The sequence below is a fragment of the Crocodylus porosus genome, unplaced genomic scaffold (assembly GCF_001723895.1).
Source record: "Crocodylus porosus isolate Cpor-Errol unplaced genomic scaffold, CroPor_comp1, whole genome shotgun sequence".
Taxonomy (NCBI): domain Eukaryota; kingdom Metazoa; phylum Chordata; order Crocodylia; family Crocodylidae; genus Crocodylus; species Crocodylus porosus.
The window spans coordinates 6,860,198-6,886,450 of NW_017728923.1; the positions used below are offsets into that span (position 1 = coordinate 6,860,198).

Sequence of the window (26,253 nt, forward strand, 5' to 3'; positions counted from 1 at the left end):
GTAAGCTTTTTGAGAGAATTATTCTGGCGCATGTCCATGAGGGGCCAGCAGGGGAGATTATGCTTAGGGGCAACCAACATGGGTTCATTAGAGGCAGGTCCTGTCAGACCAACCAGGTGGCCTTCTACGACCAGTTCACCAAATCTTTAGATGCAGGGGTAGCAGTGGGTATAGTCTTTCTGGACTTTCGGAAGGCCTTCGACACTGTCTCTCACCCCATTCTCATTAAAAAAACTTGGGGACTGTGGTGTCTACACCTATGCAGTCATATGGCCTTTGATCTAGTATCCCACGATGTCCGCACAAGAAAATTGCAGGGTTGTGGGCTTAACTCCGAGACAGTGAGGTAGGTGAGAAACTGGCTGCAGGATAGAACCCAGAGAGTCATAGTGAATGGATCTGTATCATCCTGGTGAGAATTGGGCAGCGGTGTTCCACAGGGCTCAGTGCTTGGTCCAGTACTTTTCAACATCTTTTTTAACTACTTGGATGTGAAGGTGAAGAGCTCACTGTCCAGGTTCGCAGATGACACCAAGTTATGGGGAAGTGTGGTCATGCTTTAAGATAGGCTACAGTTACAGGCAGACCTAGACAGGATAACAAGTTGTATGGATTGGAATCTGATAAAGTTCAACACAGAAAAATATAAAGTGCTTCACCTCGGGACAAGCAACCCCCAACACACTTACAGGCTTGGTGGCACCAAACTGACTAATAGCATGAATGAAAGGGACTTGGGGGTAATAATAGATCATAATATGAATATGAGCTGGCAGTGCAGTGCTGTAGCCAGTAGGGCAAATAATACTCTGGCATGCATCAACTGATGCATCTCAAGCAAAACCAAGGAGGTGTTTCTTCTGCTCTATGTAGCACTGGTGAGACCGCAGCTTGAGTACTGTGTCCAGTTCTGGGCACCACACTTTAATAAGGACTTGGACAATCTTGAGAGAGTCCAAAGAAAAGCCACCCATATGATCAGAGTCTTAAAAGGCAAGCCATACGAGAAAAGGCTGAGGAATCTGGGACTCTTCAGTCTGAGGAAAAGAAGGCTGAGAGGGGACCTGGTAGCAGCTTACCGCTACACTAAGGAAGTACATCAAGGGCTTGGTGAGTAACTGTTCACCAGGGCATCCGAGGGGAAAACCAGGAGTGATGGCCACAAACTCCTGGAAGATCAATTCAGGCTCAACATTAGGAAAAACTTCTTCATAGTCAGGGTGTCCAGACTGTGGAATAAGCTCCCTCCAGAGGTGGTGCAATCACCCACCCTGGAGATCTTCAAAAGAAGACTAGACAGTCACCTTACTGGGGTCACCTGACCCCCAGTTACCTTTCCTGCTTGTTGCAGGGGGCTGGACCCAGTGATTTTCCAAGGTCCCTTCTGGCCTTACAATCTGTGAATCTTGTGTAAAGCCCTAGGGAGCAGGAGAAACAAAATTGTTCTCACCCTAGGCTCATTGACCCTAATAGGAGACATCAGTGGACATTAGGAGGCCTCAGGCTTGTAATAGTCAGAGCCTGCCTGTTGCTTTCAAGGGAAGGTGCCTGAGGTAGGGGCCTCTTGGGACTTTGATTAAATGAAGGGAAGGGTTTTGGCTCATTACTCCAGAAGAGAGGCAGGGAGGTGTAGCCTGCTGGGAGCCTGCATGGCTCCCAGCATATTAAACCTGAGGTCAGAGTATTCCATCTGCATTCATCTTTCTCTGTGCTGTAGTGACTTTTCTTTGTTCCCCTGGCTGCTGCCATTTGCCATAACTAGGTTCTGGGTCTGATGCCAGTGTAATTTGTACTTGGGGTAGGGTTCATCTAGCCACTATCCACTTGGGAAGACTGAATTTATCATTCTTGCTCTGTGCCCCGTCTCCTGTGGTCAGGGAGCTCAAGTCCTGAAATGAACCTGGCTCTGCATTTCCAACATCAAAATTTAGCACCATGTGGCCAGTCTGTATAATGATCTCCTCTTATAGAAATCTCTCCCCAAGGGCTTTATTTTATGCAACAAGTTTCATCTCTTGAGTTGTGAGAAGTGGCACCTATACTGTGACTGATACCAAAAGGTGCAGCATTCCGTGGTGCATGTTAATTTGGTTAGAAATAATTAATACAGCAGTAATATTTTCCATTTTAATAGTACCTTTAGTCACAGACAGTCCCATATGTACAGCAGTAAAATGCAGCTAACTCTGAGGAGAAGGCAGATGCAGGCTACTCCAGATTTGCTTCAGAGGGCATTATGTAATAATCACTGTTTTCACATTGGCTGGACTCCATGCTGGACTGGGTGCTGGAGACCCATGGGAGACAGAGCCAGTGATCACTGTACGGCGCCTAAAACAGAAGGCTCCAAAACATCTCCGAAACTATCCAAAATGTTTCAGAAATGTTTCAAATGTTTTGGAATTTTTCAGAGGCGCCCCCCAGGAATAGTCTGGCACAGTCTGCCCTCAGTCCTCCTTCTAAAGTGCTGGGAGGCTAGGGCCAGGTGTGGGATGGGGCAGGGCAACCATGGGGGCTTCTCCCATGGCTCCTGCCCCCCCCCCCCCGAGGGCAGAAGGAGGCACAGCCAGAGGAGTTGTGGAAGTATCCCCCATGGCTGCCCTGCCTGGCCCCAGGCTCCTGGCACTTTAAAAAAACAAACACACAAAAGCCCTGGACTCACCAGCTGTAGCAACAGCGATCAGGGCCTCTGAGGGCTTGTGGCAGAGCCCTCACTGCACAGCATGGAGCAATGGGGGGCAGCAAGCCCCCACCCCCAACCTGGCACCTGTACGGCAGCTGCCCCGTGGTGCAGGAGCAGTGCAGCTCAGCAGGGTGCTGCGTGCTGGTGAGACCTGAGGCCTCTGGGTCTGAGTGGTACTGGGCTCTGGCTGACTGGTGGAGCTGCCCCAGCTCCCAGACAGTGTGTGGTGCCCTGCCGAGCCACATGACATCTGCGTGATGTGATAGCTGCCTTGCGGGTGCTAAGCGGAGTGTGGGGGGGTGTTCCCCGCTAGACCTCAGTGCCTTGCGCTGCACTTGGGGGCTCTGCCTTGAGCCCTCAGAGGCCCTGATTGCTGCTGCTGTAGCTGGTGAGTGCAGGGCTTTTTTTAAATTTTTTTTTTACTTTTTTAAGTGCCAGGAGGCTGGGGATGGGGATGGGCAAGACAGGGCAGGGCAGCACAGCCATGGGGGCTTCTCCCATGGCTCCCCCTGCCCAGGGAGAGGCAAGCACAATTGGAGGAGCCACAGGAGAACCTGCAGCTGCCCAAATCTCCGAATCAGCATCAAAACTCCTAAACAGATTTGGCCGAATTGAAATGAAACAGTGATCCGAAACACCAAAATGAATCACTGTCCCTCTGAAACGGCCAAATCTGAAATGGAAACTAAACATAGCCATTTCCCACAGCCCTATTGCTCGGCAGTCTTGCTCTCAGCTGTAACAGTGTGTGCTTATGCAATAGTCTGAACTTCCAGGGCTATTTGTGACTTGATGGCTTTGTGTAGAATTCATGTTTCTGACTGAAGCACCTCACATACTGCCTAGCCCCAGTACAGAAATGCCGTGGCCACATCACAAGCATTCTCTACACTGCAGAACAAACACATGGGAACAACTAGGATCCTTCTCATGCTGCAGAGCAGCCAGGGATTATGGTGGGAGAAGGCAATGAGAGTGTGAGAGAAACAAGATCAAGGTGCTGTGATTTGACCAGGCATTATAGGATAGTGATCCTGAAGTAGTGAAATAGTAGTGGGCTGCATCTCTCATTGCATTACAAGAGGGACCCTCAGACATGACTGTGTTATGCCTCTGAAACTCTAGACAGGTTGGCTCTTTCAAATTGAGCTACCTACCCCTGCCTGGTCTGCAGAGAGCTTGCAGAGATGTAGAGCTGGCTAGTGAAGGAGTAGCAAAAAGAGGTCTCTGAGGCAAATCCAAGCAAAAAACAACATTGTAGCAATATGTCACTTATTCAGTAGTTTAGTCATCCTTCACCTTGAACTGCACCTACACTACTTGTGAAAGGAATACAGGGTTCACATAGCCAATCAGCTGCATGTTCTCTGCTTTACTAGTGTTGATGCTTACCAATGAAATGGAAATCACTCCCTTATTCAAGATAAAAAATGTGTAGGTTTCTTTATGTGATGTCATTTTAAATGCATTCACTCTCTTCAGAAAAACAGGGCTTTTGAAGTGCAATCCCATTAATCCAGTGGAATTTTCTTTGTTAATCAGCCCTCTTACTGCCCGAAACACCCGAATGAGCTAAGGAGGATGCTCTCAGAGCTGACATACTAGCAGGCCTCAATAATTTGCTGTTTATACATATTGTTAGAAACAAGCTTGTAACCTCGACAGTACGTGTAGTCTGGTCTTGCAGCTCTGTCAAAGGCAGAAACTTAGCAGCTTGTTATGCTTGACTGGAAAATGGGGCTGTTGAAGCTTTCTGTTAATGATGTAGTTCTTTCCTTCCAACACTCCTTCCAGTGAACAGCTGTGTCATTGCATGCATATGCACCAGTGAATCTGCTAGATGTTTCCAGCGCTGAGAGTATTTCACACTAAAATTTTTTGCCCACCCTAAAAAATCCTCATAAAATGTTTTGGGTTTTTTTTGACATTTCTGAGAACACTGAGAAAATGGAAAAAGCACAGTAGTACAAAACCCCAGTTCTAGCATTACCTAGGTATAAACTTGTTCCACCTGTACGTGCTGCCATTTGATAAGCATGCTAGTTGAGATTAATTAAATGCAGATCTACTCTGAAAATACCATCTTGGGGCTCCATGTTAATTGTCTTTCTGACTTCAGATAATTCAGTTGACAGATAAAGAGGAGAAGGCTTTTCTGTCAACTCTGTACACTCCTCCAGGATCTGTCTTGGCTTATGCTTCAACAGTGATTCCATGATTGGATGCTACTTAGTTAACAATTCTAGTGATTCATAAGCCAGGCTAGATTCCAGCTTCCTCTCTCAGTATTGTGTTGGCGTCAAAGCCTTAACAGAATTAAGAAGGAGTAATCACTTCTAGTGTGTAAAATGTTCTTACTCAGGGGTGGGCAAAATATGGCCCATGGGCCGAATCCAGCCCACCAGGACAGTCCATCTGGCCTGCAGATCTCCTGAAACATTTAGAAAATTAATATTTATCTGCCCCTAGCTGCCTGTCAAAGATGACAGGACCCAGGGGCAGTAGGACCCAGGGGGAGCCGACAGCAGGATTAAGCAGCTGGAATAGCAAGTCCAGCCTGGCTCCACCCCCACTCCCACTCCCAGCCGCAGCTGGAAGCCTCTGCTTACCAGGGGCTTCTAGCCTGGGACCCTGGGGCTGTTCCTGCCTCCCTGCACCCAGGAAAATACAGATAAGAAGGAGGAGGGGAGGGAGGCAGGGAAGGACAGCAAGTGATTGTCTCAGTCCTCAGGGCAGGGCCCAGCTGGGCTGGGCTGGCTCCTGCAGTCCCAGCCCTGTAGCTGGGGACCACATGATGCTGGAGCGGCTGGCCAGTGGGGGGTGGGTGGAGGGAGGAGTGGGGAAATGGGTATGGCAGGCAGCAGGAAGCAGCAGTGAGTGGCTGCATGGAGTGCAGCAACAGCTGGGCAGGAGCATAGGGCCCATGCTGGTACACTGGGGCCAACGCTGGCGGGGCCCAGGATGTGGTGGCAGGAGCACAGGGCCCAGGCTGCCAGGGGCACTATGGAGCTAGGCTGGCTCCCCGCTCTCTATGCTGGCACAGCCCAGCCCAGCCTGGTTCCATAGAGCCCCTGTTGACCCGGGCCCCATGCTCCTGTCAGTTGGCCCTAGTGCACTGGTGCTGGCTCTGTGCTCCCAGCAAGCTGTTGCTGCACTTTGTGTGCCCACTCACTGACCTTTCCCCCCCGCCTTCTGCAGCTATTTCCCCGCTCCCCCCCACCGCTCACCCGCTGGGCAGCTGCTCCAGCATCACATGGCTCCTGGCTGCAGCGCCCGGACTGCAGGAGCAACTGGGACATGGTGCCAGAGCAGTACAGGGGTGGGGAATGGGGAAGTGGCAGGAGAAAGGCAGTGGTGGCAAATGGGGGAGGGGGGAAAGTGGCTGCAAGCAGCACCACAGAGCCCCAGGGCCAGGAGTGACAGGAGCATGGAACCTGGGCTTGGAGCAGTGCTGGTGGGGGCTCTGCCTGCTGTGGGGGTCTGTGGGCATACCCTCCTCCTCCACACATGCCACAATCCCCCCCCCAGACACCCTCCCCCCACACACTTAGAGCCCACCACAAGCCCCATACCCATCCACACCCACCCACATGGTCCCCCACCCCACATACGCCCTCATGCCTATTCATTCCCCCGACACAGACTCTATCTACTGGCACATACCCTCCCACAATATACAAAAATAAAACTTCATTTTAAGCTATTATACCATCACCTCTATGTATACTACACATGTAAATCAGGACAGAAATATTTTTTGAACTGAAATTAATGAATGTTGTAGTACATGTTTGATTTTTAGAATACAATTTGGTATTTTTCTGGTTTGGAGATGGCAAACCCCCTTGCTGAAAGGAGTACTTCTTGGAGGCAAAGGGAGGGACTTCTGATGGCAAAGTTCAGGGATTAGGGGGTGTGGACCTGTGGCCCCAAGATGGCAACCCAGGGGTGGGGTACCTGTCAAGGGGCGGGGCTACCCATGTGGCCCTCAATGGCTTGCCAAAACTCAGTAAATGACCCTCCACCCAAAATAATTGCCCACTCCTGTTCTAACTGAAAAGAACTATGGGGAGTAATCTTAGTGAATATACCATAGTGGGGCTGGTTCTTTTTACATATTTCTTTTCAGGTTAGAAATACCCTTTCAGTTTTCCAGTGGACAACTTCTTTTCAAGGTTTCATTTCCATATTTAGCCTGCAGTACCTGAAATTTCACAATCTGATTTTTTTTTCATTCATCATCATTTAGTTCCTTCCTGGAGCCCCTTACTCCATATTAAATGCGTGTTAATGTAGAGAGTGAATTGGAATCAATAAAATCAATATAGTTATGCCAGTCTAACTCTTTCATGCAGACACTCTTATTCTGAAATGAATGGCTTTTTTCTGTTTTAGTTTACATTGCTTTGAAACGGGTTTGAGATGGAAAAAGCCATTGTTATTGCGGAATAAATGCATCTGTGGCCAGGAAAAGACATTACATTTGTCCCTGGACAAGTTATGCTGATGTTTGTCCCAGAACAGAAATGTCCTGGTATTGGTGTGCACACACTTCGCCCTTCTAAGAACAGGGTTTAGCAAGCGGCACTTTTCCGGCATTGATTCAATGATGCAATCCTGGGATAACCATTCAGGCATACTTTGTGACATCCTGGGATAAACTTCTTATGCAACAAACTATTTTAAGGATTTATCCCAGGAAAATTTAATCTGGGCATCTGAATGATTGGACTTTGTCCCAGGATAAATGGTTTGTCCCACAATAAATGTGATGCCTGTTTGTGGCCTATGTGTCGAACTTACACTGTTACAACTAAAGCGGTTTAGTTATTCCACTACAGCTACACTAATCCTGGATAATCCTATATAGACAAACCCTGATCAGCTTGTAATAAAGTAGATAACCAGTGCTGTTGGGATAAAATGAGATTGTCCTTGTACCAGTCCACTCTCCTTTACCATATTTCCTTATGAGAAATTCCAGTGAAGTTGGTTCATTGCTCTGTTTGCTGTACTGAGTCTGTCCCTTTGTGACTCTGATTCTTGGTCTGAACTGGAATACCACATGCCCCCATGAGCTGAGGCACTTGCTAGAAAATGTACATCTTTGTGCTAAAAGCAAAGTCCATTAATGGAGGAGGAAGGAGGAGCTGGTAAGTTTGGGCTCTTCTGAAATGCATCATAACTGGGAATAAAATTCAGTGAAAGGGAGATCAATGAATAGGCAGCAATGATAGTATTGAAGTTCTGTGAAACTGCAGTTCATGAGCCTATGCAGACTGAAGAAAAAAGATGCTGAAAGCACAGCAGGAATGTGGCTTATTAACAAGTGCCAATCATGTGCCGAAGGCTAATAACACTCCACCTTTGAAACACTTTCCATTCAAGACACTTTACATTCATTGATCAGTGCCCCCAATCCATGAGAGGCAGGCAGGAGTTTTTATGAATGGGAAAACTGAGGCATAAACTAATGGGCTCCTGGTCACTTACATGCCCATCTATGAGCCCTGCCCTTTAGGACTGAGGCCACACTGTCCACCTGAGATGGTACAGAGGTGTACCTGGGTAGTTTTGCAGTGCCAGATAGGCAGTGGTGGTGGCTGCTATGTTTTTGCATGCCCCCTAAGTCATTGCCCAGGGTTGGTGGCCTACTTAATTATACTACTGTGTGATATATTAAGTTGCAGAGGACATGTGGAGTTGCTGCCCCTTCCCCCTGGCCTCTGTTGCTGATCTAGCTGCTACCATCAACCAAGCCCTTCCTTCCCCATGCCCTTTGCCTGGTTGCCCATTTGCATCCCTGCTTGCTCCCTCTGCCACATATTGATTCTCTCACTTTTGTCACATCTCTGTCTTGAAATGTCCTTGCACAGCTGTTAATTATTTAACAAGTTTTTAAAAAGCTCATAGCTTCTACTCCTTTCGCAGGTTTGCAACTTCATCAAGCATGTCATGATGCAGGGCTAGTGATGGAGGCACAGTGGCCGCTGGCTGAGGGGGAGGCAGCACTAAAAGAGATGCATCTAGAAATCTCTTGTGGCCCCTTATAAATGCTCCCTCTCCACTGTGCTGAGGCAAAGGAGCAGAATAATAATTGGTCCTAGTGAAATGTCTTCATCACCAATTGAAGCACTCTATTAAACTGATATAATTTTAGTTGATAGCAGCTGCTTTCCCTTCATGCCAGTTATGTATATGGAACCCATCTCTGTAGCCTTAAGAAGTCATACAAATACAAACCAATAATACTGTCCACATAGGACAGTTAGACCCTACATGTTGCTGTGGGAAAGCTGTATGACTTGTGCATACACAAAATGAAAAGCCTGCCAACCCATGTGTACTGCTTCTTGGATCTCAATAAACCCTGACTGTACAAACTGAGGGAAGGCAGGGGTCTCCACAGGCAAAGACAAGCGCTGAGGTTGAAGTCAAGTCACAGGGACAGAAGTTCCCTTTGTCCTTAGTTAATTTCCCACATTTGAGAAGTTGTTCTACAGTGATGTAGTGACAGCTTTAAAATAAGGACAGTTTTGATTTGCTAGAGAACCACTGGGCAAGCTTTTCTTTTGGATGAGAACCCAACAGCTGGAATATTTCTCCAAATCTCCTGGGTTTACTGCTACAGTGCAGACACATTGTAAGACTTGTTTTTTTGTAGGGTCAGAGTACCTTCTGCATTCGGTCTCTGCATCAGTTGGGATGCACAGAAAGTCACTGCAAATGCAAAATTAATTCAGAAGGAATTCTAACTTTGTGAACCTCAGAGGTTCCTTTCAGTGGTTAGTGGTTATTGAATCAGTTAGCAGATGATCTCTGGGCATTTCTGATGGGGTCCCAGATGAACAACTTCCTTTCAGGATTTCATTTGAAAAGAAAAGTCAGTTTTAATATTAGCAGAATTAATGTACAGACAACATTATTTTGCTCTAATATATGTTCCATTATCTTTTGTTTTCTGGTGAATGGAGCAGTTTCCTCATGATAATTAAAGCTGCTTATCTGTACTGTGCATCCATAAAGCAAGAACCCATGATGTTTAGGTTTATTACAGAGTAGTTGGATATACTTCTGGTATCCTAAAATACATAAATGCTTTTGGGGAGTGCAGTCTCCCAAGGTAACTGATTACATTAACTTGGATTCCTCCCTTCCCTGTAGGTCTGTAGAGGAGACCACACAAGCTGTGTGAAACTGCAGGGAAAAGGTTTTTATTTGGTCTTATCACTGGGTCTCTTGAGATTTTTGCTCCCTTTGAACTCTGTAAGATAATGTCCTTACTATAAGCCAGATAATGCAGATAAAGAAAGACCTTCCATACTCAGCGCCTACCTTTTGCGCTTGTACCTCCAGTTAGTGTAACTTTATCTTTGAATGGTGAACACACAACCACAGCTTTCTTCAGTGGGGCCATTTCCTCTGAAATCAAAAGTATGGTTTTCTGTTTTCTTCTGCAAACATCTTGGAGTACATGTTGCCTTGATTACAAAATCAGTGTGCCCTGGAAGGACTGAGTAGAGGGGTGGCTGAAGGGCCCTCATGATGGGCAGCTGTTGTAGATGCATTTTTTCTGGTATAACATTACTAACTATTAAGTAAGCAGAAATCCCGAGAGCTATAATTTTTTACTAAGCTAAAAGTACCATTCCCAGGACCAGGTGAGGACCATCTGTCTGTAAGTCTGGTTTGAAATGTCCAACATGTTCTGTGTACCTGGCAAATGCATAAAGAACCCAAGTGCTGCAGCATTTTGTGAAGTAGCATGCAGTCTCTATTCTTATAGTGCAGCGGTGGCCAGAGTTGGTCACCCTGGGAGTTGCATCCAGTCCTCCACAGAAGTTCAAGAGGCCAGGGGGGAGAGTAGGGTGGGCGGAGGCTGAGCAATCCAGAGTGGAGGTGACCTCTCCCCCTTTCTCCCCTCACCCTTCCCACCCCACTGCTGCAGCGTCGACCCGTTCTGGCTTTCCCTGCGGGGAGCACACCCCAGGGTAAGCAGTTCGGCTATAGCCCCCGCCCCAGCAGCCTAGCGCCTGAGCTGGCAGTCCTGGGAGAATTAAGAGAGCTGCAAGTACTGTGCTGATGAGCTGCATGCAGCTCATGAGCTGTGGCATGGCCAGCTCTGCTATAGTGTGTCAAATGATGCTTGCAGATGGATTAAGAAAGAACTAGTCCTGCTGGGGCATCTAAGTCCACCTCACAGCTGCTTTAAATATTTCTATATAGAGTGTTTAACAAATGTGTATATCTCTCTCCACCCTCCAGCACGTTGATGGCAGTTTCTCTGTGAAGCCTTTGAAACAGAAACAAATTGTAAGTATGCATTCCATATTCATATCCTTTCAGAGCCAGTACTTGAGCAAAGGCATTTGTTGCCATCTCAGGGATGTCTACTTATGGTTGGTAGACAGCTACGTTGGCAGAGAGCCCATGGGTTCAGCTGATATCCAGATAAAGAAGCTCAGGGTTGAAATTTTCTTCTTTATTATGGAAGCTGTTGCTGCACAAATAAATACCCCAGTATTGCAGCCTACAACCTGTAGTGTCACTGAATAGCACCTTCTGCATTAATTTGCATTCCTGTATCTTACTATCTTTCTTTTTGGCACTTGAACACCAAAGCACTCAGTTCCTTAGAAATATCTGTGGTATTTAAATCTTCAGCAAGTCAGGGGCATCATTTGAGAAGTTTAAAACAGGCTCACTTGATCATAATCCACTCTGGATCCTTTAGCTCAGGGATGGGCAAAATATGGCCCAGGGGCTGGATTCGGCCGGCCAGGCCATTCTATCTGGCCCGTGGGGCCCCTAAAAAATTAGAAAATTAATATTTATTTGCTCCTAGCTGCCTGTCAAAGATGACAGGAACCAGGGGCAGTAGAACCAAGAGGAAGCTAGTGGCAGACCCAGCAGCAAGGTCTGCCCAGCCCTTGCCCCTCACCAGAATCCCCTGCCTAGCAGAGGCTTCTGGGCTGGGACCATGGGGCTGTTTCTGCTTCCCTGAGCTGGAAAGGGGAATGCAGCCCTCAGCAGTTCGTCAAAACTCGGTAAGTGGCCCTTTGCCCAAAATAATTGCCTGCCCCTGCTTTAGCTCTTTGCTGTGTGAGAGAGGATATAAAAGTGTAACTGTGGGCCCCAGTCTGGCCACCCTAGTGCTAGGCACATGGTCACCACTACTTTTCCCTTGACGCATCTGTGTTATTTTGGGTTTTTTAAAATGATGCAGGGATTACTGTAGTTTTTTGGGGGTTTTTTCTGTGCAATATGTTAAGCTTCCTTTTTCACTTACAAAAGGAAAGCAACTGGCTGCTTGTATCTGAGGAGCAGTCCTAGGACATCTGAATGAGTGGGTACTGAGTCCACATGCAGGTAATGTAAACCTGGGAGAAACTGCAACAAAGCAGAGATGGAAAAGACCTATTTCTAGGTCTTGTCCATCCTCCTGCTAGTCCCGAGTGACTTGGCAGAACCAGCTTGGATGCTGCCTGGTCAGAGTAATAAGAACCGAAAACGTCATATAAAGGTGTCTTGATTGTACCTGAGGTAAAAGGCCTGGAAGGAGGCAGATGCTGAGCTGAGTTGGTAGAAAACCAGTAATGAGCTGTTCTAACTCACCTGGGGATAGATTTGATGTCTATACAAAACTACATTGGATACTTAGGATCCCTTGCAGATGAGAAGATCCTTTCATAGCATCTGTTGAAGTAAGCGTTCTGTTTACAAAAGCTTATGCTTTACACTTCTGATTTAGTTAGTCGATAAAGTACAAATCTACCCTGACTTCTTCCTGACTTCGAACTGACATAGCTATCTACCTTTCTCTTCTTATCTTCAGTCATCAAATGCATCTTCTCTGGGCTGGGTTGCCAGCATTTGCTTCTGCAAGAGTTGCAGGAAGACTGGGATTTATGGAGAACCTTTTTCCTAATTTAACTATAAGGCAAGAGACTTGCTCTGGAAAATGGTTTGCTCAGGGACTTGCAGTAGGATATAAAACTTTTCATTTTTGTTGACCTGTAGCCCAGGGAGTAGCAGTATAACCTTGACTAGGAGGGATCGTATAAATGAAGGGGAGGAATTCAGTCTCAGGCCCGTTTAAACCTTGTTGTTTCTGTAGAGGCTGCCAACAAAGGGGCCCAGCTAGTATAAAGAAAACTATAGGCCTCACACCAGGAAGCTTTCCTAACAATAAAGTAAATTAGATTTTGGCTACTTTTGAAACAGCTGGTCTCAATAAGCTTCTGACTCTTGAACAGATTTTGGAAACTTGCTTTCAAATAAAGTTCCTATGTGATCTGTATCAGATCTGGGCCATTTTGTAGAGTAGTTGGAGCCAACACAGAGTCAGTGGCTGAAGCACAGTATAGCACTGTGGAAGATGTTCTGAAAAGGTGTCTTCTTGACTTTGAAGAGCTTTCTTTTACTAAACCCGTATGTGTAAGACAGGGCAAGATGGTAGCTTAGAGGCTAATTTATTAGTCATAAAGACTTATTAGTCTTTAAGGTGCCACTCAGCTTCTGCCTGACCTCAGACTAATACAGCTAACTACCTCTCTGAACCCATATGAAAAAGCCTACATTTCAAGAATTCATGTCTCTATTTCATGCTACGATAAAGATGTTCATTTAAAAATTCAATTACTGAGGAAAACAACTTCATCTGAGGGGGCCATGCTAGAAGGATGGACCACAGGTTCTCCATAGCTCAGTTCTTGCTCTAAGTATTGTGGCTATGTGGTGTAAGGTGGATGTTACTTTTGGATCATCAAGTCTGACCTCCTGTCATACCTGTGTTGAGCCCCAAAACTTGTTTGGCTAAAGCATCTCTTCCAGAAAGGTACCTAATTTTCATTTGAAGACATCAAGAAATAGAAAATCCAGCACTTCCTTTTGTAGTTTGTTTCAGTGGTTTTTGTTCCTTACTGTTTATGTGTGCATTACTTTTCATTTGAATTGGTCTGACTTCAGCTTCCAGTCATTCTTTTGTAATGCAACTTTCTTGGCTAGATTCAATACCCAGCATTTTCTCCCCATGAAGTTGCTTGTAGTTGGTAGTCAAGTCACCTCCCAGACTTCCTATGGTTAATATAAACAGCCAGGTTCCTTAAGCCTTTCACTGTAGGCATTTTCTCTAGCTTGTAAATCATTTTTTGGCTCTTCTGTTTGCATGTCCCAGTCTTTAAATGTTTTGTAAACTGTGGGCCCCAGAACAGGAGAGTTTTCTAGTGTTTGTCTTAACAATGCTACAGTAGGGAAAATCATTTCCCTGTTTCAGCATACTACTTCCCTATTTACACAGCCAAAGATTTGATACCATTTGTGGACAGCATGACACTGAGACACTGAGCTGCTTGTTCAGTATGACCTCCAAATCCTTTACAGTCACTGCTTTTCAGAATATAGTTCCCCATTCTTTAGTTATGGCCACCAGACCTTGTTCCAAATGCATAACTTTGCATTTGGCTGTATTAAAATGTGGTCTTTTCTTTGTCCTGTATTTGCAGCTCTTGAATACATTTAACAGACGGTGAGAAAAAGAAAGCTCAGAAAGCAAAATGAATGTTTCTGAAGAGGAAGAAAGGGAGAATCTGAAGTAAAAGAGAATCCTAAGTAATCTCTTGTGAGTTAGAGAATCCTGAGGCATACCTAGAGTGGGGAGAGGAGAGAGGTTCTGTCTATGAGACTGCATTGCGGCTCTGAAGGAGCAGAACACAGTGAAATCAGCGGTGCATCATCTTCATCTTCATTTTAAGCAGGAAGAAATGTTGCTTTCATAAGCTCACAAAAAAGTCTGTTCTTCTTGCCAAGCTTGCTGATGGCAGAGCTGACATGGCAGTGATTTATTTAAATAAATGTTTGTTACAGCATATACTAAAACTACATGTGTTCAGCTTCCCCTCAGTATTTCAGTCTGCTAAAATGGAGGACTGTTTCCTTACAACTGGTCTCTGGGGCAGTTCCCATTCTACCACAGTATGGTTAGCCCACTTCTAACCTGAAATAATGTGTGTCTCACTTCTCAGGCAGAGTTCTCTCCCTTCCCACTTATTGCTGTAGATTTTTTGGCAGTTCATGAAATCTAGGACTGCAGGAGTCCCTCCCATAATGTTTCCTGGTTTTTAAAATAGACTTGTAAGCTACTCTTGTAAGAACACTAAATATGGTTGGAACTGATATGGCATCAGCCTACTTCTCAGAGTGTAAAGAGAAGATATAAAGCAGGTTGTTTGCTTATTTGGAATAAGGTGGGGTGAGGAGGAGAGGGTGTATTAGTTAAACATTTCTTATACTACCACTAGGTTTATTTCTTTTCCACCCTGCCATTGTAACCATCTGATATTCTCTGAGAACTTCTGATAGCTTAGCATAAGCTCTTTGAAGGTTTGGTGGCTGCAGGTAATGATTTGAACTGATTTGCTTTTAGTCTGTTGACTGAAATCAGGCATTGTCTTAACGCCTGAAGGTCTTTTGGTGGAGTCATGTGGCAGAAGGGTGGATTTCCTAATCCCTTGGGCTTTGTCCATTTCTAATTATGGTATAATCCTAATTGATACTGTAATGTGGCATTTCTATAAATGGGCTGTAGAATCTTGTTTTGAATCAAGGGCCAGTGACCCCATCACTGTACACCCTCCTAGCTGACTGCTTTGCACTCTTGCACACTGTGATCGGTGCAGAGGACCAGGATGTTGTAACAGGGCCCTCTCTGAAATGTCTAGCTGTAAATGGGACTGTTTCCACACAATAGTTCTAAAACTCTCTGCCCAGAGCTGGGAGACACTAGGGAGGATTTCACTCCAATCCCAACTACTGACCTCATTGCTTTGAAATGCAACCCTAAAGTGGATGGTCTGTAAGCTGCATGTTTAGTCAAATGGTGAGACCATGGAATTAGCTTGTTAAAGCTGCTGGCCCCCAAGTCAGAGTATTTTAAACTGGCAAGCAGCATGGATATCATCCAACTTTGCCTGCATCTTGTTACAGCATGGTGTCAAATGGTCACTTTCTGGACTTAAAATAAAGCATTTCTGTGTCCCATGTGCAGGAAGAATTAATCTGGGTGTTACTAAGGGCCACCCCACCACTAGCTTACTCTAGACTTTTCACAGGTGGCCAGAAGAGGCTTGCTCTAAACTTTTTGATTTTGGTAGAGACCTCTGTTTAGCATCATCAACAAATCACAGTATTAATTGGCTGCATATAATACTAAGGAGCTTTTATGCTTGCTTAGAAGGTTTGGGTGAGAGTAAAACTATATCTGCTAGCACAGTGGCTCTGGGTGTTCCTGCTTTTCTTCTTCCTTCTGACTCCTGATTCTTCCTTTCCCTTCTTTGGTTCCCAGCTTCATCTCCCACAACCCTTCCTGACATACAGAAGAAGGGATTCTTCCCCTGGCTGTCTCCTGGTGCTGTGAGGGCTTTTCCTATCTGGGAATTGACCTAAAAAAATACCCTAGTATGAACTGAACCTGGGTATCCTCCCATCCTGTCCAAGGGCTCTTTGGACTAACGTGCCATGACATCAGCTGCTGACCCAACTTCTCCACAGGTTGCTATGTAGATGGACATTAAGTTGAGCATGTGAACAAAGCCAAGGATGTACAAGCAGCTGCATTACAATCCATAACCTGTTACTGTGTTTGCCAACTCTGTCTGCCTGCCTGCAAGTATTATCCCAGTAATTGCCCACATGCAGTGTTGAAAAACGGAGTCTGTTACAGAAACCCTCTCAAGGGGTGCTTGAGTGCTTTGGTAGGTGAGCTCTTAAAGTACACAGCACTCAAAGAACATAGTCCCCACATATCTAACCATAGAAGTGGTTTTCTCGCATGATGTAGCTATTAGCAGTTTCAGGCCTGAGGGAGATTTGTCTTAGCTGTGATTGGTGTAGGTTTGTTATGGTATCTGACAATGAAATACCACAGCAACACCATGTAGGTCGTGTTAATGGATACTGGCAGGGCATACTGAAGTACTTCAGAAGCAAGACCTTTTATTCAACTTTTGTACTAGGATGGTTTGAAAAACTGCACAGCCTTCCTCAGATAAAGATTAATAATGCTTCACAGAAAAAAGGCCTAAACCTGAGAGGGGCTGAGTGCCTGCAGATCCAGTCAAAGCTAGCTTGAATCTTGGGTTCAAACCTGAAATAATCATTGTCGATTTTGAGGTGCAGCATTGTTGACTGCATTTGAAATGGCCCCGTCCTGTCGCTGTCTCACCCAGCTCTAACTCTTCTGCTCCATCTGAATAGGAGACTGTGCTGTGTACAGCAGGAGGGAATCATGGCTTACCACAAACTCTGTTCTTTGCATGGTTTGTTTAGATCGGTGCACCTTTCACGTGGCCCTGTGAGTGCCAGTTCCCCTATCCTGTAGCACCGAACCTCGGGATACCTCCCATTCGTTCCATTAACTTGGGTCTGGTGAAGTGATAGAAACTGAATAGCTGCAAACAGAGATGCTGACCTAGAGTTAAGACCATGGTTCTTATTTCCCTAGGTGGATCGGGTGAGCTACCTGCTTCAGGAGATCTATGGCATCGAGAACAAAAACAACCAGGAAACCAAGGTAGAAGCGTCTACCAAGCTCCCTTTCTTTTCTACATTCAGAGCCATGTGGTGGGTGCCCAGTTTTGGGGGGCGGGGTCAGCTTTTGCTTTGAGTTTGTATGTGGGTTGTGGCTCGTTGGGGAGTCAGGGGAGGAAGAGAGTCCTCTTTCAGTCATATCAGCAAAGAAGTGGCCTTTCCAGTAGTTGTAGAAGCCCAGGCTCATTCCTTTCAGAACACCAAAGAAGTCAGCATAGTTACACTGAGGTGAATTGGGTCTAAATGTTTTGTTAAGCAACTTGAGACCCCTGAGAATATGCATCAAGCTTGGGACTTTCAAAGCAGCTAGAGAGAGCTGAGTACTAACTCCCAGTTGGTTTTCGAGGGTGCTTCTTTTCATAGCACGTGATGTGTTAGGAGAGTTGTCCCAGTCTCTGCAATTGCTGCCTCATATCCTTTCTAAGCTCCGCTCCAGTCGGACTGCTTCAGCGGCCAAAAGCATTGTCCCATTTCCTCACACTTAAGTAGGTCCTTTACCTCCTAAACAACCTTAGAATCACCTCTTCTTGTGATACCCACAAAACAGGGTGGACTTCTGCACTTCATTCACAACTTGTGATCTGAAATATGCTTCTGGGACCCACTCTGTGGGGTTTTTTTTAAATCAGAAGCATGTGCATGTTCAGTCCTCACTGCAAGGAGTTCTGGTTCCCCTCGTGCCCATTTGCCATCCATGCAGTGCAGCCCTTAAATACTTTGTGACCCTGCAGCAGTAGAGGAGTTGACTCTGTGTTGCATTACTCTTGTCAGGTGGAGTATGTGGAAAGTGCTTTAACTAGGAATGTAACTCCCTCTTTAGGTGGAGGAGTTTGGGATTGCATTCAGGGTTCTGGCATATTGTGTGGCCTTCATCAAGTCACTTGATTTCTGTGCCTCAGGTAGTGCTAAGAGGATCCATGCATTTGGTACTCTGTAGGTGAGAAACACTGAGTGATGTGGGTTTCCTCCAAAGTAAGTTGTTTTTGTAACCACTGTTCTGAATTCTCCAGTGCTGTGTGCAAGTAGAGGAGCTGGGATATGAAGGTCACCAAAGAGGAAAAGCTGAGTCCCTTCTCCCCTAGAGGGCCTTGTGCTGAGGGCTCCTCTTTGTGCTTCCAATGTGTTGTGATCCAGCTCTTTCAGACATAACCCAGTACACAGGCAACTGGTAGAGGGGGTATGGGGGTGGAGGCACGTGCCAACTTGGCATCGCTCAGGACAGGGCAGTTTTTTTGCCACATTGGCCAGTAGCATGGGGGGGGACACAAAGCCATGGCATAGAAGTATAGGAATAGATATTGGACTTTTGGCCTACGCACAAATTGTGCCTCCCCAGACTCAGGAGGCACGAGTCACCCCTCACCTAGGGTACAGTTCCATTTGGGCTGTTTGTTGTGTTCCAGCATACTAGGCCATCAGTGTAAAATGGAAAGAGGAAGGATGATCCACAGTGTGCATTGCTAGTGTGGTCAGTAGGCTGCCTTGCTGCTCTGGCAAGAGCAGGTGCTGTTACATTTTCCTTTACAGCTCATTCGGCAATGTGATCTGTATTCCAGCCTGCATTAGCAAAGGGAACTCAGAATGGCACTGATTTGTCATGTAGTGCTGAGGTCATCAGCAGCAGGGCAGTGGTTCTCAATCTGTTTAGGCTTACAGTGCCCCTCATTCGACTTGAGGCACCCCTCAGAAAATGCCAGCTCTTAGTTTTAATTTGTTTTTGACTGTGGAAAAATAATAGAGCAATTTTTCTGGTGTTAAGAACTCAGAAAGACCACAACAGGGCAAGATGTTTTAACACTATGGATTCCTTTTTGCAATTTCTGTGTTTATCTGGTGAATCATATTTACGCACCAAACTGCTAACATAATGCAGCACCCTTGAAAGGATTTCAAGGCACCCCAGGGTGCTGTGGAACCCTAATTGAGAATCACTGCAGTAGGGGTGTATGCAGCTCCAACAGGGGGAGCTGGATGAGTCTGAAGAATCCCCTTAGGCTCCAGCAGAAGGCACTGTAATGGCTGGGAGGAGTGGTTCCCCCTTTGGAGCGCTGCGCTGCCATGGCCCCCAAGGTGAGGTGCGGCAGTGACGTGGAGTTGTGTCCCTGCTGCTGCTGGGCAGGCAGGGGGCACCTCGCCTTGGCAAACTCCCTTCTGTGCCAGGTCTCATTTGCTGGGCTGCAGAAGCAGCTCCTGTCTGGAGCTGGCCTGGCCCAGCTGCAGTCCCTTGCCCCACTGTGGGTGCAGAAATTGGGGGGGGGCACGTATTGCCCCTCCAATGCATGGCCTATGCCCCCCTCTTGCCCCCCCATATAGACTTACCTGGAGGGAGCTGCAGGAGCTGCTCTCCACTGTTGCCTGGCTGCCACATGCATGTGCATACTCGCATGTGGCAGCCTCTAGCAGGCTGGAACTCTTCCAGCCTGAAAAGGGAAACCCACAGTTTCCCAGGTTTTTTTCCTTTAGAGGAGAAAGTCTGCATTTTTCCATGGCAAATGGAAAACCCAGATCCTTGCTGATCAGCTCTTGTCCCTTCCCTGCTGGGCTCTGGAAGCCCCATGAAGGAAAAGACTTGACAGGCACTCAACTGAGCCTGGGGAAGCTCCTAGTGAAAGGGTGCTCCTCTCATTCTGCAGCTCAGGAGAAGGGAGGAAGGAGAAGCTAAGACCTGAGATCCAAGTACAGCTCCATGATTTCCTGTCCTAGCCCTGGTGCTGTTAAAGCAGGCAAGGTGGGAAGGCATAGGAGCCAGCTGCATCAGCCGGATGCCTTCTGGGGTTGTGCTTTCCCTGGGAGATCCCTGTCTGACTGAACACTGCAGACCTGGGCAAATCCATGCAGCCCCATTACCTGTTGAGAATGAGCTGCATTTAGGCAGAAAGTGTCTCACTGGGCTGCAGTGTTTTCTTTTGGATACCTGGCAGTTGTATTTATATAATAGTTTCTTAACTCTCTTGCAGCCTTCTGATGATGAGAACAGTGACAACAGCAATGAGTGTGTTGTGTGCCTGTCTGACCTGCGAGACACCCTCATCCTGCCGTGCAGGCACCTGTGCTTGTGTAATTCCTGTGCTGACACCCTGCGCTACCAGGCCAACAACTGCCCTATCTGCCGGCTGCGTGAGTATGCCCTATAGAGGAGCACACATGTCAGCAGCCAGTAGCCTCCTAGTTTGAGTACAGAATCCTAGCTCACTTGGACAGGGGTGGTCCCAGGGTCCAGCAACACAAGAATCTTGGGCATCGAGTCTGGTAACTGGTAATCAGCACCTCTTCCCTTCTGCCCAGTTAGTGGGGGGTGGAAGAGCAGATGCACAAAGCTGGATTAGCACTTGGAATCCTGGCATCAACAAAAACAAACCCAAGTTTTAGTATGCTAGTAATCATAGGTGTGACCTAGGTAAGGGGCTCTGTCCGTTTCTGGCCTTCCCTACATTCTGGCGTACTTTAGATGGTCAGTATCTCCTAAGTAATAGCATCCGCAGAGGCACCTTGTTTGCTACGGTTTCTTTCCCCATCCTGCACTGCTCTCAGTACAGAACAGCTACCCTCTCTAGCTAATCCATTTGGGACAGTACACTTGGAATTGGGTTTCTGAAGACAATAAATGTAGCATTAAAAGAATTCCAGACTCCAGGCTCCAAGGGATAGATGTGGTCATTTCCATTACCTAGCTATTAACCTGAATCTGATTTGTAGACAAAAAGTATCTATGCTGGTTCGGAAGGAGAAGTCAGTAGTGTCTGTTGTGAAGAAATCCTGATTCCAAGTTAAGTTTAGTTGCCCTCTCCCCTTTTTAGGCAAGGGAGCAGTAGGGACCTGCTCTGCGCTAAGCCACTTTGCTTAACTGTCTTTTTGAGGGTTGAAGATCCAGGTGTTACCATGTGATGACAATGTAATGTAATTGAGGACCCCACCCCCACAACCTTCACAACTCTGAAATATGGTCAGCATTTAGAAGAGTGAAATGTTGATTACCTGGGATAAGAACCTCTTCTGCTAGACTGAAGAGGTTCCTATCCCAGGGTGGGCATATCTTTTATATGAGCAGCACAGTTCCTCACTAAGTAAACTGGCTCCTGTCACTCTTGAATGTCAGTTAACTCATTTGCGTTATATTAAATCAATGAAGCTCTTGCAAGCCCATGGTTTGCTCAACTTCTGTTACCAAATGGCTTTTAGTCTGGCATATAGATGTGTTAAACTCTTTCCACATCTGCTAATTCAGAGCCTTTTAAATGAAAAAAAAAGGTTGATGCAGAAGTAGAGTATTTGCTGCCTTGTTTCCATCTAAGTGCCCTGTTAATATGTCAGCAGTTTGCAGGAATAGGATGGTGGCAGATAATGTCCTTCTGCTGCAAGCCAATCAGGTGAAGTTATATTTCTTTACACTGGAGTACAAGCAGGGCCTCTTCTGTGGCTTCTAGAGCCTTCCCGCAGCATTTGTTCCTCTGAGGAGTTCAAAGCTTTTAAACCAGTTTCTGTCTTTTCTTGTGCTAGCTGGGGTTGTACTGAACATCACTTCCTTTCTCATTTTTGGATTTCAGCTCTTTGGCATGTGTTATACCACTACAGAGTCCTCTAACAGCAAGCCACAGAGGTGCAGTCAGATCCAAAATAACTTGTGCTAACTAAAATATATATAGCCATGCAAGGCCTAGCTTCATATATTTTTGTGCTGACTGATGGTTATGACACACTGGCTCCGGTGTCCACTTCCCCAATTAGGGTTCTCCCACATACCATCACTTCTGTCCTGTAGGGGGCCACCACTTCCTCAGGGTTTGTATTCTTGTAGATACTGGTACACCCACTCGAAATGGCTTGGGGTTCCCCTCTCAATGCATACAACTGTTGCTCGGTTGACATACCTGTTGGGGTTGCTCTGCTTTGGGCAGCGGGCCTTGAGGTGGCAATTCTTTGTATCCAATTTGGGGAGAGTGACTGAATCTGGGGCCACCCAGCACTTGGGAAGGGGAGGCCCACCCTCCTGTTTTGGGAATGGCCTGCCCTTCTTTTTTTGGACCCTCTCTGTTCCTTCCCAAAGTGGGTAGGCTTTCTGTCCAGCCCCTCACGGTTGAGCAACAGCTGATCTGCAGTTAATGCTGTTTTGGGACCCTGGTCCTTGATGAGGTGTTTAATCTCTGTCTAGAGACTTCTAAAGATGAGAAAGCAATGAGTGCCACTAGCAGGATCTAAAATGACTTCATATCATTTTCTTCCTACACACTACAAAAATCTTTCAAGCCTTTCCTTGGTGAAGTAAGGAAGCAAGAATAATCCTAGTTATTTCTTGGTTTTTGGGTCACTTTAACAGGATGGATGGATCTTGAAAAAAATCCCTTGGAAAAAATAGTATCTAATCATGTAATTAAACTGTCATAATGCATGTGCATAAAGGAGTTGAAATGAAGTTATACTGGCAGCATTAATTCTGGTGTTTCTTAAAACTTGTGTCCCTGACTTGGTAACATTACCACTCTTTAACTATAGTGTAGTGCTTGGTTCTTTTTAAAAATTGTTTTTCTATGCTTTTTAAGCATTAAAACCAGAAGCATTGCATCACCTGGAACTGTGCCAGTCCTGGTATTGGTCACCCACAGGTTTGTACCCTTTAGATCAGTAGCACAGACCAGTTGAGTAACTGGGAGCACTGGTAGTCTGTTATCCTCTCTGTGGACAAGCCACTAGACTGGGTATGTGACATGCTTTGCTGATAGATTTCAGAGCTGTTTGCTATCAGGAAAGGAATGTGAACATAGAGACTCGGGACTTGGGTTCAATTGCAGGTGGCAGAGCAGAGTGTCCCATAATATCATAACAACTCATTTTTGTCTGTCTTGGCCACTGTGTCTGTTGCTTCTCCTCTTGTTCTTTCCCCCATTATACTCTTCATCTATTACTGATCCTGTTGTCCATCTCACTCCTTGTGCCTGACCTGCCCCACTCCTCATAATTTGATATGTGAATTAGGGTGCCGCTTCCTCTTCCTGCACCTCTTCACTACTGGCATGTCAGGAGGGGGAACACTGAAAGCCCAAGACCTGTATGTAGCATTAATCTCTCTTCTAACACCCAATGCTGGAGTAGACTCTGACTGTCAGGAGGGGCAGTATCTAAGACCTGCTTAATACCCAGCAATACTGGACTGGAGCATGCTTGTTTGCTGTCTGGGGATGGAGATGTGCATTCTAGTTAACACAAAGGTGCTTTGCGAGATTGACATGTGCTCAGGCTAGTCTGCATGTAGGGGATGGAGCAGTACAGACAGAACTTAGTGGCAAGCCTTTAACAAGACTATCTTGACCATACAATGGTGTGATTTTTTTTTTTTTAGAAGTTTGCACCTTGACCAAATTTGAGAGAGCTTTTATTGGATGAGAAAAAGCCCATCCCTGATGGAACAACACACTTACTAAATGTTAAGTTCCTGGTCCAAAGCATAAAGACACTAGAGCTTCTCAACAAAACAGTTGTAGGAATTTGTAAAATGGAGAAATAATATATCTTGCCATAAACATAACCTTACAGCTAACTGAATAATAATTTTTCCTAAACTTGCCAGAGAGAGTTTGTCTGAGGCAGATGGCCTGGGAAATCTCAGCCTGAGCAGTTAAAAGTTGGCAAAATTTATAAATAAACAAAATCAGGATTTTGTAATGGAAAGTGTCAGGCAACCTCAACTATGAGCTACCAGCTCTTCCTGAACATAAATTTGGTGCTGTTAGCTTACCTGTAAATGCTAAGAAGAGAGGTGGATTTGCCAGAGAAAGGACCCATAGTATCAGGCTTGCCAAAGATGTGCTTCTTGGGGAATACAGAATCGGTATGGACATCACGCTTCCTGTACTGGCTCTTCTAGCAGCTGAATGGAGTACGAAAACATATGGCTGGGCTGTTCTTAGTCTTTGTCTTCATTAGGCTGCTTCTGTCACCAGAAATTTTAACAATAGACAGGAGCCACTCTAGGGGAGCCATCAGAGTGCGTACACACCCCATTAATTTTGGGTGGCTCTACACAGCTCTAACTGGACCTGTACAAGGGATGTTCTCTTCGTTGAAATAAAAAAAAAGGGAATTTAGCCACTGAGAGTCTTGTGTGTAGGGATGAAACAGGACCTGACTCAGACCATCTCACAGATTTCTTGATTGGGGTCTGTCATTGTGCCTGTTCTCCCCTCCAACTTGTGACCTGTTCACTCTTTAATGCAGTTATTACTAGAAATACCACACTGACACAGTGTGAGACACCCCCCCCACACACACACACACCCCTACCTGGCACTGAGATCCAATGCGAGGAGCAAAATCATCTGCAGGTTTCACAGAATAAGTTGCAATGGGCTGCAGATCTCCTTGCCCTGAAGACTGATGGTCCAGCTGCTAGTGGGCTGCCAAAGGTCTGGTAGAGGATCTGCTAGGGTCTTGCCTGCTTTCCTTCCTACTTCTCAGTAAGCAGCCTCAAGGCTGGCCTCACCCTTACATCTCCCAGCACTAATGCAGCAATAAGCATGACAACTTGCCTGCCTGATGGCATTCTCTCACCCCTCTGTAACCTTGCTGTGTTACTCCAAGGCATTTGTTCCTTGTAGCTGTGTCTTTGTCCATGCATTTCTGTGGGGATCAGCACAATGTATGGTAACTAATAACATATAACACCTCCTGTCCTCCAGCTAGGCATCTCACTAGCGCTCGGGAACCTACCTGAAAGAGGTTGTTAGCCACATTAGCCTGAAGTCAGACAGAAGGCAGGATAGATTTGCACCTTGAAGACATATAGCATCTGATTAAGTGAGCTCAGACTCAAAAATACTTATGCTATATGTCACAGAAGCACTGTGCAGGCATCCTAAGCTGACTCTGCAGGCACTAGCTTTAGAACCAGAAGCAGTACAGGCATGGGTGTAGTCTACTTTCACACTAGTTAGTTTTCCTTGACAGCTATTTCAGAGCATCCCTATATTGGCACTGCCTTGTGCTGCACAGATGCACCTTCGCTGATTGACACAGCCAGCCCTGGCAGCCTTTGGTATGGCTGTTTTCAGATACAGTAGAACTTTCTATTGATGTGAAGCTCAGTTTTTGTCCACAAGGTGGCTTCCAGGACAGGGGATGGGACTACATAGTCACTCCTTGTAGCTAGGTTCTGTCTCCATCAAAATATTATTCCTGTCTCTCATTCTTACAGCAGCATTTGGCTTCCAGTTCAGTTGCCAGAGTTTGATTTAAGAATGTCTACGGGCCCTGCTCTCTGGGTCCTAATTTGATTAACTCTTCTTGCTGACAGGGCATCTGACCAAGGTCCCTTACTGAGTGGCTGTGACCTGACCCTGTGACATTGCTGTGGCAGTGTAGTTTATGTAGCCAGTGGTATAACTAGGGTAGGGCAAATGGGCCAACTACCGTGGGTACTGACTTGTTGGGAGAGGGCAGGCAGGGGTGCAAAAGAAAGCAGGTGTGGCTGTAACCGGAAGTTGCCATTGTCCCTGTTCCCTGGGTCTACATCCCTTTGCTACTGGTATAGTCACCTGTATGATGTTCCCTCTTAGCCTTCCGTGCCCTGCTGCAGATCCGAGCTGTGAGGAAGAAGCCTGGGGCTTTATCACCTGTCTCATTCAGCCCTGTCCTCGCCCAAACCATGGACCATGATGAACACTCTGTAAGTAACTTGCAACCCTGTACCCAGTGCCTGTGATCATCTTGGCAAGGAACCGGAAATTGTGTTGTCCACCTCTCTTACCCATTCCCAGGTTCCATCTTGACTGGTTTGGCCCATTGATGGATGTCCTTCACTGAGGCTGAGCCAAATTTCTGGGAGGGAGGCCTTTCTACTTAGAGTAATCTCAGACTTGAGTATTTGTTTCTCCTGCCATTGACCACTTTCCTTGGGAGCCCTCTCCCCTGCCACATACTTTATGTATGGTGAAATTGGGCCAGCCACAGGATTACAAATCTGGTTCTGGTTGGTTCTCCTTTCCTTCTTAGCC

General features: G+C 46.2%; 1 protein-coding gene across 8 annotated transcripts in view; it reads left to right on the forward strand.

The window, feature by feature from the left end:
- The window catches only part of MGRN1 (mahogunin ring finger 1), a 150,532-nt gene that overhangs the window by 109,965 nt on the left and 14,314 nt on the right, over positions 1-26,253 (forward strand). For all 8 annotated transcript variants that reach the window (XM_019540036.1, XM_019540034.1, XM_019540037.1 and 5 more), the window contains exons 8-11: positions 10,949-10,996; positions 17,184-17,252; positions 20,227-20,386; positions 25,816-25,925. In XM_019540036.1, coding sequence (XP_019395581.1) covers positions 10,949-10,996; positions 17,184-17,252; positions 20,227-20,386; positions 25,816-25,925 — 387 coding nt within the window. The remainder of the gene's footprint in view (positions 1-10,948; positions 10,997-17,183; positions 17,253-20,226; positions 20,387-25,815; positions 25,926-26,253) is intronic.